Raw genomic sequence first — 13,336 nt, forward strand, 5'->3', positions numbered from 1 at the left:
TTATTTAATGATTGGCTGCCAGAAGGTGAAACCAATTAGTGAATGCCATTTTTTTTCCCACTGATTAATTGTATTTATATATGCATATATCAGCAAACACCAGACCAAAAACATTCTAGTGCTCCAATGGTTAATGCCTCTTTTAACTTATTTCTTTACCTCATGTTCTAGCCCTTCTCAAACGGATTTTCGATTTTTTTATTAACTTAATCAATGACAAAATTTGCAAAGAAATTGAGGCACATGATAAATATACTTTTATCCAAACAAATACATATGATGAAAAAGATTTTGTAATCCTGCTGGATTTAATCAACATATAAATTATAAAATGAATACATGTAAAACAATAAGAAATAAGAATAACAAGAAGCAAGATTATAATTTATTCGCACGTTTTTTATTTGAATTTTTTATTATTATAATTATGTTGAGTATATTTTGTTTTTTTATAACTTTTAAAATACAAGAATTTATAAAGTTTTGAGTATGATGTTGTGACGTGCTTATTTTTATCTATGTTTTGATATAATTCAAACCAAGTTGTGATTAATAATGTACAAGTGATAAAATCACAAACGTACATGTCATCAATATTGTCTTGCGATTTTTTATTTTATAAATTGACGTTGATTACTCTTTTTGTTATTCAAATAATATAAACGTAAACCGATAAAAGTTTTGATAAATGTTTTACAAACGTATTGTTTGAAATCGGACAAGTCAAATATAACTATTTTCCTTTCTTTTCTGTAATGAAACAAACTGGTATGTATCTATAACTTCTGTTGAAAACAAACTTGTATTTGCAGTAAAGGTTTTTTTTTATTTTTTTTTTTTTTGTCGTAAGTTATATTGCGTGTGTACCATGATAGATTCGAACTGCCCGTCCAAACAACATTTATCGATACCAAAATTTATTTTTATGGTTTTCGATCGATGAAACACGTGCAGATTACTATTTCACGTCCGGGTATCGTACATGTAGCATCCCTTTTAAGTTAAGGATAACTATATTATCTTCTTCTACCCGCCCCTGCTAATCTACAGATGATAAAAATGGCGACTCTCGCCGGAATCGGCTGTCGGACTCGTATAACTCTCCCAGAACTCTTCCCACAATCAAGACTAGTCCGCCCATCCCTACAAACCCGCAAAACCACCAACACCTTCATCAGCATCTCCTACATCCCAAAACGATCGTTCTCAATATCCGCATCAATTTCCGACATTAGTAACGGCGTCAATGACCGTCAAGTCCGCGTTCGTTTTGCTCCGTCTCCCACCGGTAATCTTCACGTCGGTGGCGCCAGAACTGCTCTCTTCAACTACCTTTACGCTAGGTTGGATTCTAATTTCATTTTGTTAATGGTTTGATATGAGAATTTAATAATATTTATTTAGGGTTTATGTTTGGTGAATTGAAATAGGTCAAAAGGGGGAAAGTTTGTGTTGAGGATAGAGGATACTGATTTGGAGAGATCAACTAAGGAATCTGAGGAAGCTGTGTTAAGAGATCTTTCTTGGCTAGGCCTTGATTGGGATGAAGGTTAGAACCAATTTCCTTTTTTCAATATTTTACTTAGGGTTTATGGTGGGGTACCGACATGCGATTGAGATTTTTATATGTAAACATGACTAATTGCCGGAATTTATAGTGTTTGGCCGGAAATGCTGGGCTGCCGCAGATTTGTGGCACCGTTGACGCCTAGCGATTAATTATGGGTGGATTAGATGTAATTTCTAGGTCCGATTAGCGATTAATCGGAGCCTAGGCATGATTCTTACAACCATGATGACTGTTGTTGATTTTGATTGTATAGGTCCTGGAATTGGTGGTGATTATGGTCCGTATAGGCAGTCGGAAAGGAATGATTTGTATAAACAGTATGCGGAGAAGCTTTTACAATCTGGGCAAGTTTATAGATGCTTTTGCTCAAATGAGGTATGTGTTGTTGAACTGGGAATCTGGGATGCCATTGTTGAAGTTTTTATATATGTTTATGTGGAAGAAAGTCATCCCCTTTCTAAACTATAAGGTTATGTTCTATTTTGTGTTTTAGTTTACATTCAGATAGCTTAATCAACTGTACAATTGAAAAAGGATCAATGGTGGATAGAGAAAACGTTTAATGAACTGTACAATTGAAAAAGGATCAATGGTGTGAGATCTATAAGTTGTAATCATGTTCATTCTTATGTGGCCATTTGTTTTATTTGCTTCTATTAAGCCTCGAATACTTTCAGTTCTTAATATGCTGGCTTTATCTCTTCTTGATTGGTATGCTAAACCCTGTGAGATCTTTTAGGAACTCGAACAAATGAAAGAAATCGCAAAGGAAAAAAATTTACCTCCTGTGTATTCTGGAAAGTGGGCCACTGCTACTGATGAGGAAGTTCAAGAGGAGTTGGCAAAGGGAACCCCGTTTACCTACAGATTCCGCGTTCCTAAGGAAGGGAGTTTGAAAATCAATGACTTGATTAGAGGGGAGGTAACTCATTTTGCGTAAAAAAAAAAACTTAATTCAACAGCTATTAGATGCTGCTGGTGTTACATACTTCCTCGCACTCAAAAATATATTTATGCCATGCTATTTCATTAAGGCAGTTTATATGGGTTGCTGAATTTGGCACTTGCAGAATTATACACTGATCATTAGATTATTTACGTTTTCCGTTCTATAACATCCATTACCATGCCTTTAAAACGGATTGTAAGAGCAATTATTCTTCTTAATTGTTATATTGGATCCCAGTTTTACTTATCACAAAAATAATTCACTTAGCATCTTAACTGCGAACAGCATTGTTTAGACATAATTCGCTTAGCATCTTAACTGCTAACAGCATTGTTTAGACATCTTCTTTGCCTCTTAGTTGTTATATTGGATCCCAATTTTACTTGTCACATAAATAATTCGCTTAGCATCTTAACTGCGAACAGCATTGTTTAGACATCTTCTTTGCCGAAGGAACCCAGCTACTCTATGATTTGTTGTGTTTAGGGCTGCAAATGAACCGAACGAACACAAACAAGATCCTATTTGTTCGTTTGTTAAGGAAATATATGTGTTCACGAACTGTTCATGAACACTCACCGAACAAGATTTTATGTTCATGTCCGTTCGTTAAGAAAATGAACATGTTCATTTGTTAGTTTTAGGCAACGAACACAAACAAACGTTCATGAACACATATGGAAACAAATGAACACAAACAAGCGTTTCTGAACATAATATATAATACATTGATACTTATTAGATATTTTATTTGTCGAAATTTTGAAGTATTTAAATAAGTTATAAAAATTAAACACTAATGAACTATCGAACACAAATGGACATAAACAAACACGTTACCGAACGTTCACGAACATAAATGAACAAACCCTAGTAGTATTTTTTTTCTTTTGTGTTGATCGCAATATTATACAAATTGTACTGTTAATCATGTACTAAAAAGTACTGGACCACCAATTGTGTTATTGTCTCGGCCTTGTATAGTTGTATTATCTACAGTAAGAAATGAATTTATCACACCGTGTGGTTGTATGCAGCTTACTTGTTTGAAAGTTGTCCCGTGCTACATACTGTAGTTAGGCTGTTAATACGCTTAGTAATGTCGTGTAGGTTAGCTGGAATCTAGACACACTTGGGGATTTTGTAGTTATGAGGAGTAACGGCCAACCAGTATATAATTTTTGCGTAACCGTTGATGATGCTACCATGGCTATTACACATGTTATAAGGTAGTACAAATTTGTCGGCTTCATTGCATTACAAGCATTTCTCTTGCTGATATTATTAATATTGTTAAACACTTGGGCTCCAGGGCAGAAGAGCACTTACCTAATACGTTGAGGCAAGCATTGATATATAAGGTACTTTCTATACGTTGATGGGCTTTTTTTTTCAACCAACTTACTCCTGGCGGCACATTCATTCTTCGTGCTATATGTTACTTTGTCATAGGCTCTGGGGTTCCCGATGCCTTCTTTTGCACACGTTTCATTGATTCTTGCCCCTGATCGGAGCAAACTGTCGAAAAGACACGGTGCAACTTCAGTAGGGCAGGTAGCTGTCATCGTCATTCATAATTGTTATACATATTTATTACTTTTTGTGGCTTATTAACTTTTTGACATTTGACAGTATAGGGAAATGGGCTATTTGCCTCAAGCGATTGTGAATTACCTAGCATTGTTGGGCTGGAGTGATGGGACTAATGACGAATTTTTTACACTGGAGCAGATGGGTTAGTACATATAAATTGAGGTTATGCACATGGTATATAGCTGATGAATGGAGTCGTGTCCTTTGTGGACTTTATCTAATTTTCTTGTGTTACAGTTGAAAAGTTCTCGATTGACCGCGTCAACAAAAGTGGAGCCATATTTGATGCAGTAAAATTGAGGTGACATTGTTTTTCTAGTTTTGCATGTATGTGACTGCAGCAGTAACTGATTTAACTGAACCAAAAAAACTGAACCGCGCAAAAAAAAAAAAAGGGAAAAAAAATCGAACCGAAATTTACGGTTCGGTTATGGTTTTGCATTTTATGAAAACCGAAAAAAAAACCTAAACCGAACCGAATTACTTAAAAAATCATTTTTTTTAATGTTGGTTATATATTGATTTAGGAATTATTAGTTTTATTATTGGAAGTTAAGTTTTTATAACAAAAACATTAAAATGTTTATTTATCTTAAAAATGATTTGTTCATTGCCAACAAGAAATAACAAATTTAACACAAAAATTAAATGATTTTCAAAATATTATAAAAGAAATTGTCATAATAAAAACTTTGGAGAAACATAAAAATAGATTAGAAGTTAAGTTTATGTGTGAACGATGTTAATTAAAATGGTTAAACATAATAACTTCAATGTAAACATCTAAGAAAGATTATTAAATCTTGGATTATACTTTTTATTTTTGAATCTTATGTAATTGTGTTCCAAAAACTGAAAAACCGAACCGTTGTTAAAACCGAAACCGAACGGTTTTGAATAACCGAAAACCGAGCATTTCGGTTACGGTTTCGGTCATAGTTATCAAAGGCTCGAAGCGCACTCAAGGCGCTTAGGCTCCGCCTAGGGCATAGGCGAAAGGCGCAAAAAAAGCGTGGGCCCGAGAAATAAAAAGCGCACTTAAATAAAAAGAAATTAAAATATATTATATCGGTTTTCCTGTATTCTGAGGGTCCAGAATCATTTTGAGAAGCCATTTTTGTATTCTGTGACAACAGATTCAGATTTTAATCAATCAGAAATAAATACTGCAGAATGCAGAATTAAATTTGAGAACATAAAGCACTGTAAATACTGCAGAATTCAAAATTGGATGTGAATAATACGAACTGAGATCTTAATTAATCTTTAGTGATATAATCGGTTAGTTAGAGGCCTATAAATACAGCAGAAGTTGAGGAATTTATGCATTAAATTAAAAAAAAAAGATCAATTAGCATTAATCACGCATGGGAATTGGGAAGTGGGCTGCGCTATAATTACCTAGGAAGTAGGAGCGGATTCGATGCGCATCGCTCAAAAAAATCGCCTAGGCGCCATAAGCGTGCGCTTTTGATAACTATGGTTTCGGTTTTACCATAAAACCAAACCGAACCGACCCATGCACTCCTCTCATTGTTGTAACTTTAGTATAGCTAGTGTTCCATGGTATGTGTTGGTGACATAGTGTTTACATGTTAATTTATCCAAGTGATTTTTAGTTTTTTCGAAAAGGTGTCTGCTTTCAAATACTCTTAACTATTACATTCTTTAAATAACATTATTTAGGTGGATGAATGGCCTGCATTTGAAAGCTCTTCCCGCAGAGGAGTTGTTAAAGTCCGTCGGTGAGCAATGGAGGAGTGCTGGCATCCTCAATGAATCAGAAGGGGTTTTCATACAAGTAAGACTTCTGTTCCCTAAACATGCATTGATTTGGATTGTATTTTATCTTCAGCGGGTTGAACAAGCCAAACGGGTTGAAGTTGTTGCAAGTGTTTTCAAATTCTTAGAAGTTAAAACTTCTTAAAGTTTGTATTATGCATTTTAATGTTATATACAGGATGCTTTTAAGCTCTTGGAGGGCGGGATGGACTTGATAACAGATGCTGATAAGTTACTTTTAGACTTGCTATCTTATCCTCTCCATGCTACTCTGTCAAGGTAACTTGACCTTTATGTGCATTCGACGTTTAAAGCCTGTTTACTCTTTGATTTGAATGTGAGAAGTTTTCAGATAACAAACCAAAAAAAAAAAAAGAACAAATAATTTGACTTCTATAGTCAAACCATATCTGGTTCACAATAGAGATATAAAGGAAACCCATTCGATACTTATCTTATAAATTATGGCGTTGGCAGTTCTGAAGGTAGAGAAATCTTAGAAGACGGTCTTCCTGCGGTTGCATCGAGCTTGTTAGCTGCATATGACAGTGGTGAACTTTTAGGTGCACTTGAAGAAGGAAAATCCGGGTGGCAGAAGTGGGTGAAAGCCTTCGGGAAATCATTAAAACGCAAGGTGAGATTATAGACTAGAGAATATAATTCAGCAATTGGTTGAGTATAGCTTTTGATTAAATACAATAATTAATTAATTAATTAATTATTGAGGCTATGGTGTGAATTTGCAGGGAAAATCACTGTTCATGCCCCTGCGAGTTTTGCTGACCGGAAAACTTCATGGGCCTGACATGGGAGAGGGCATAGTTTTGATTTATAGAGCTGGGACTAGCGGCATTGTGGCCCCTCAAGTGGGGTTTGTGACATTGGAACAACGGCTCGAATCGTTGAAACAGGTTGACTGGGAAGCATTTAGCAAGGTGGAGCCTGCTACTGTTGCTTCTCACTGAGCTATATGGTTTTTGTGGTTTACTTGGGCCATTTCATTGAGGAAAATAAGTCGGATTTTGTAGAATATAGTCAGTCAGTCGTTATTTCATTTTGTTTGATAGTTCAGAGTATATTAACTGCATTGGATTGTTTGGGCGTTGTATTATATGTTTACACAATCGCGCAACATGTTGGGTCGCTCATGTTTCGGGTTTGACCCGTTTGCTATACACTAGTTAGAGTAATGTTCAACTTTTAGTGTAGATTTAGTAAGAAATATTTAATATATTTGATACGTGATTTATAGAATTTTTTTTTTTTACAATATATTATTTTGATTTTATAAAACTTGTTTTAGTGGTATTTTTAACTTTGGATTTTCTTAGTCATGTATTGTTTAAATCAGTCTAAAATAATCTTGAACTATTTTGTAGAACTTGGTAATAAGACGTATTTATAAGCTTTATAAAAGTGTAATTAATTTTTAATTAACTTAAGCCTAATCTTAACAAGTTATCCTTGAAATGATGCATCTTGAATACCCAAGGATTTGTAGGTTCATTGGTGGTTTGAGATATTGAAAATTTAACCTGTCTAATTTGTTCAAACGGTTCGTCGTCTAAGGTTGAGGTGTATATCGATGTGTCTCTATTGTTGCTTGGTTTTACAAACTTTGATGAGCTCATGTCACAATTGGACTGTGTATCGACCATATGTTTTCTTTCCAATATTTTTTAAGTATTGTATTGACATGTTACCAGTTGAACTAATATGTTATTACAATTTGAACACCCCTACTTATTTTGTATAAAGCAAATCTTTTCTAAACAATAATGTACTTATTTTGTATAAAGCAAATCTTTTCTAAACAATAATGTTATGCACGGGCGGATCTATGGCCATCTCAAGGGGCGGTCGCCCACCTTAAAAAAAAAGGAATTTAGTGTTATATACGCCGTAAAATCCCAATCGTACCCCTTAAAATTTTGCAGTCGCACCCTATGAACTGACTCTCTAAAGAGAGAAAATAGAAGTTTTAAGTTGGAATGGTTTGATTATTTGGTCGACAATGTCTCTTGACTCTGATGGCAGCTGCTCTGCTAGTAGTTACAGGAATAAGTGTATGTGTAGTGGGGCGCCATGCCTCACAATTAAACCCAGTTCGCGCCCAATAGCGCCGGCCACACCATAACAGGCGGCGCTATGGGGGAAGATTTGGTTGTTCCCGTGATGTGCCTAGCGGCGTGAAGAAGGAAAAGTTTTATTTTTTTGACCCTTTGCAACGGTCATAAAGTAAAAAAAAATTAAATTCAATTAATTTTTCATCTCTCATATAAAGAGTTAATTACTGTTTTCGTCCCTGTGGTTGGTCAAAAATCACTATTTCAGTCCAATAGTTTAAAAATTGCGATTTCAGTTCCTGTGGTTTCACTTTCGTAACCATTTCAGTCCACCTCCGTTAACCTCATCCATTTATTCTGTTAAGTACACATGAATTGACCATAATGCCCTTATTAATAAAAAAACAAAAAGATATCTAAATGAGTTAATTACTGTTTCCGTCCCCGTGGTTTGTCAAAAATCACTATATTAGTCCATGTGGTTTCACTTTCGTAACCATTTCTGTCCAATCTCCTAACACCAATTATTTTACCGTTAAGTTTTTAATGAAATACCTAAATTACCCTTGTGCTAATTAAATAAAAAAACCATGGAAATTTAAAAGATCGTATTCTAGGACCCACTTGTTAAAACACAACCCCACGCTACCCCACCCCACTCCATCCCTGCTCTCATTTCCGGCAAAAAGTTTCCGGTCATCTTCTCCGGCATCACAACCCCACTCTCTTAATGTCCGGTGACTCATTACTCCACCCCAATTAATATCTTCCTAGCAGCATCAATTAACATAATAACTTTAAAAAACAATGCCTATCTAAACATTTTCTCATTCTAAAATCCAAAATTAAAATTTTGGAACCATATATGTAAAAATAGTGCCAGACTTCTACTTCTACTGAAGCCATAGTGGGTCGAACCCTACAATCCAATTTAATTAACACAAGGGTAATTTAGGTATTTCATTAAAAACTTAACGGTAAAATACACGGTGTTAGGAGACTGGACTGAAATGGTTACGAGAGTGAAACCACATGGACTGAAATAGTGATTTTTGACAAACCACAAGGACTGAAGTAGTGATTTTTGACAAACCACATGGACGGAAACAGTAATTAACTCATTTAGACATCTTTTTGTTTTTTATTAATAAGGGCATTATGGTCAATTCACGTGTACTTAACAGAATAAATGGATGGGGTTAACGGAGGTGGACTGAAATGGTTACGAAAGTGAAACCACAGGGACTGAAATCGCAATTTTTAAACTAATGAACTGAAATAGTGATATTTGACAAACCACAAGGACGAAAACAGTAATTAACTCCTCATATAAATATACCCCCATCTCCCATTTTTTTATAAAATCCAATATAACCAACATACTTTTAAACCCTCTTTCTCTCTACTTTTTTTTTAAATCTAGAAATTTTTATACAATGCAACCCTTCAACCGCAGTTTTATTCCTCCCCGTTCTACTGCGGACCCGAACCAAAGTAGCAATCCTACCCGTCCCGTGTCTCCGGTTCCCGCTCGACCCACCCCATACGGATCCGGTTTTGTCGATTTTAATCAACATAATACCGGGTTCATGAACCTTTTGAACCAACCACTCTCATGGGATCCGAATCTATACGGTTGGAACCCGAATAATCAAAACACAGATGGAATGGGGTCGTCTCAAGCATTCGGATCGGCACAAGCATTCAACTCCGCACTACACGAGCCCGAGGTTTTTCCGGAAACACAACCGGAAGTAGAGGAGACGCAAAAAGAAAAAACAAAACACCCATATAAAAAGAAAACGGAAACCACCAGAGCGAAAAAAATGTGCAATTGTGGGTTGCCGAAAAGGAGTATGTGTTAACCCGAGCTTGGATCGACGTGTCGGAGGACCCCCAAATAGGTAATTTTATTTGTTTTTTTTTTATTTTCTGTTTTTTTTTTTATTTTTTGGTTTTTTTATTTACTATTTTTTATTTTCGATTTTTTATTTTCTGTTTTGTAATTTTTATTTTTTTAGGTTTTTTGTATTAATTATTATTTTTTTTAGCAAACAACCAAAGTAAAGCCGTTGTTTAGAGCCGAATCCGAGAACTTTTTTCAGGCTCATGGGTAGAGGAGACGAATACCGGCCGGCGGACTCGATATTGGGCAAGTGGACCAATATCAACAAGAAGTGCACGAATTTCCAATCCGTTTACCAACGCACTTTTAACAGATGGAAAAGTGGCCACAAGGACGAGGACATTACACAAACGACCTAAGTCGAGTATACACAAAGTCAAGGCAATTTCCCGTACTTAAAGTGTTGGCAAATTCTTCGAAATAGCCCCAAATGGACCAACGTCTGTACGAATACCGGTCGGTCGGCAAATAAAAGGTCGTCAAAGAGATAAAAAACCAACGAGTCCGGTGAACCCGAAACGCCAACCTCTGACGCTCGAAACACCGATGTCAACAATGATATTCCGGAGGAAGAGCCGGTGGAAGAGCTACCACGATCCGCCGGAAGAAGAAGCAGTGCAAGATCGAAAAGGGCCGAGTCATCGTCGATGGGATCCGAAATGACTAATGCATTTTCGGAGATAAACAAACGACTTCAAGACAAACACGAACTAGGGACTAAACGTATGAAAGAAAACCGCGAAGTGACCGAGATTATGAGGGATAGACAATGGGCTCATGACTTTGAATTCTACTTGAAACCGCACGACCACCTAACCGGAAAAACGTTGAAGATGGTGTTGGCACAAAAGAAGCGGATCGAAAAAAAAAGATAACTTTTGAGTTTTTAATTTTTTTTAGTGTAATGTTTTTTTTTTAATTTTATTTTAATATTTTTTTTATTGTAATGTTTTTTTTTTAAATTTAATGAAATGGTTTATAATTTTATAAAGTTAAAAATTAATTAAAAAATTGAAAATTAATTAAAAACTGAAAATTAATTAATTGAGTAATATCATATTAGTTTTTCAACGTGGGCCGCAAGCACCAGCCTAATATCTATAATATCATATTAGGGGCTGTTTGGTGACACCTAAATGGTTAAGTGCTGAACTAGTAAGAGCTGAACCAGTAAGAGTTCTGAACCATTTAGAGCCTATATAATGCTAACCGTTCAGAGGCAAATGTCTGACAAATTCAGATTAGAGATCTTAACCATTCAGACTCTGTATAAATCTTAACCATTTAGAGGCAAATGTTTGAACCATTCAGACATCTGCTCGTGAAACAAACAGTCTGAACCATTAAGTGTTGAACCAGTAAGAAGTCTGAACTATTAAAAATCTCATTAAGAGGTAAACAAACAACCCCTTAGTTTCCTCCAACCGACATCAAAGTGACCCACATCTGTTTTGCATCCCAACTAATTTTGACATTGAAGCTCATTAATTACTTTCACCAATTTAATTCATGGGTAATGCACAATTCCTTTCGTTCGTGTTCTTGTTCCTCTTCCTGTAATGCAAAGTGCAAACCACTAATTATGTTAATTATAATAAATGTGTAGTTATGACATGAGGTTCAACATTTATTTATCAACACATTTTTTTCCATCATTTTTAACTCATTGTCACTTAAGACCTATAAAATATAAAAACCAATCAAAACAATATATTTCCTAACAATATGATACATTTATAACATAATTAATGTTCAATATGGTGTACATAAAGTGCACCGATCAAATTCGTCCAGAAAAAATTATTTGCAATGGAATCACAATCAGAAACATTGGCATTTGATATATTAAATTAATTTATTAACAAATCAAATCACACGTTAATTAAGATTGCAGGTATACGATCCATTTAAACCTAACCGCCAGCTTCCAAGCCTTTATTTATGATTCATTTAAGTTCAAGTAATTTATAGTTATTTATGGATCTCACACTCAAAAGACTACAATCTCACCTAATCCCGTTTCAAGTTTATAAGGTTAAAAGATATTAAGCATAGCGTCTTATATAAAAAATTATTATGCTATTCCGATTAAACTTATGATTGATAGATGTATTAAGATGTTGCGAGCTTTACATGATTTTGTATACAATCAGTTTAGTGGGCATACTCCACACGAGTCACCATCCCCATGGTTAATGCCATAAACTTCACATATTTTTTATAACTCCACCTAGAGGGTATGTACCGCATGAGACGCTATCCCCGCGGCAATACCATAGGCTTCGTTTTTTCCCATTTCTTTTTTTCAACATATGCTCAAATGAATGGATGAAATATTTTTTCGGGCGCCACACTGTTTCGGATTTGTTTTCACAAAAAGAAACATGTGTGCCAATTTAATCGGAAAAAAATTATAAGCTTTTTATTTATGACGTACCCCTTTTACTCTCCACAGTTTCAGTTTTTGCCACAGCTCCTAAGGTGAGAACCTACAAGACTCCTAATTTTAGGTATTTTATATCATTCCTAAGGAACCTTTCAAATGGATGGACCTATCCACATATCCTAAGTTAGACGCGTGACTGACCGTTCATTATCTCATATATATATATAGTAATCAAATGCCAACGATCCAATTATACCTATCGTTTTCCATTTATTGCAAAAACTTTCTCGAAACATTTTCTATTTTTCAATTTTTTTTTATTTTTTTTATTTTTCAAGTTTTTTTCTTTTTTTAAAGACCTGACTAAAATGCTACCCCCACCTCCCACACTTAAAATCTCATTGTCCTCAATGTGGAAGGAAACTACGACTCAAAGATAAAAGAAAAAATATATGTACAGAAGATTGGAACAAATTCCCGTGTTTGAAAAAGCAAGATCCTCGTGAATGTTCCACAATGACCGTATGTCATTCCATTCGCGGCCGCGTTCAGCAAAAACTCGGGTTGCTCTCTATAAATGATGTTCAGATCATTGCCATTCAAATGGAGATTGAGTATGGACAGTTCTGACTGAATCCTGATTGGCCTCTAATAAGCTCCATCCATGTTTCGAAGAATTCACCTGTACAAACTCAAACAGGACACCCAAGCGTAATACCGAACTAAACAAATATATATATATATATAATAAAATAAAAAGAAAGGTATTTTTGGGTTTTTGTTTTTTTTATTATTTTATTATTTTTATTTTGTTTATAAAACTAGAAAAACACTAAGCGCACTAATTCCCCGGCAATGGCTTCATTTTGATGATTGTCGTAAGGGTCATGCAAAAACCTAATTAAACTAAGTAAATAACGTAAATAGGGTATCGTATCCACGGGAAATATGTGGTTAGTGTTTAGCTATATTATTTAATTAACTACTGCTAGTCTACTAATCTAGAATTGGGGGTTTTGATTTATACTATGTAACTTCCTCCAAACTTCAGGTTGTAGGTTTACACAAGATTAGCTAGTTATTT

General features: G+C 35.0%; 1 protein-coding gene across 1 annotated transcript; it reads left to right on the forward strand.

The window, feature by feature from the left end:
- Positions 1 to 817: 817 nt before the first annotated feature.
- On the forward strand, positions 818 to 7,134 carry LOC110904518 (glutamate--tRNA ligase, chloroplastic/mitochondrial). Its single transcript, XM_022150358.2, has 13 exons — positions 818 to 1,343; positions 1,431 to 1,549; positions 1,824 to 1,945; positions 2,310 to 2,492; positions 3,630 to 3,748; positions 3,832 to 3,880; positions 3,972 to 4,073; positions 4,152 to 4,254; positions 4,350 to 4,413; positions 5,799 to 5,913; positions 6,073 to 6,173; positions 6,372 to 6,528; positions 6,641 to 7,134. Exons 1-13 carry the CDS (start codon positions 1,051 to 1,053, stop codon positions 6,857 to 6,859), a joined length of 1,746 nt encoding a protein of 581 aa, XP_022006050.1. The 5' UTR covers positions 818 to 1,050; the 3' UTR covers positions 6,860 to 7,134.
- Positions 7,135 to 13,336: the final 6,202 nt, after the last annotated feature.

The sequence above is a fragment of the Helianthus annuus genome, chromosome 16, assembly GCF_002127325.2.
Source record: "Helianthus annuus cultivar XRQ/B chromosome 16, HanXRQr2.0-SUNRISE, whole genome shotgun sequence".
In the NCBI taxonomy this organism is placed as follows: domain Eukaryota; kingdom Viridiplantae; phylum Streptophyta; class Magnoliopsida; order Asterales; family Asteraceae; genus Helianthus; species Helianthus annuus.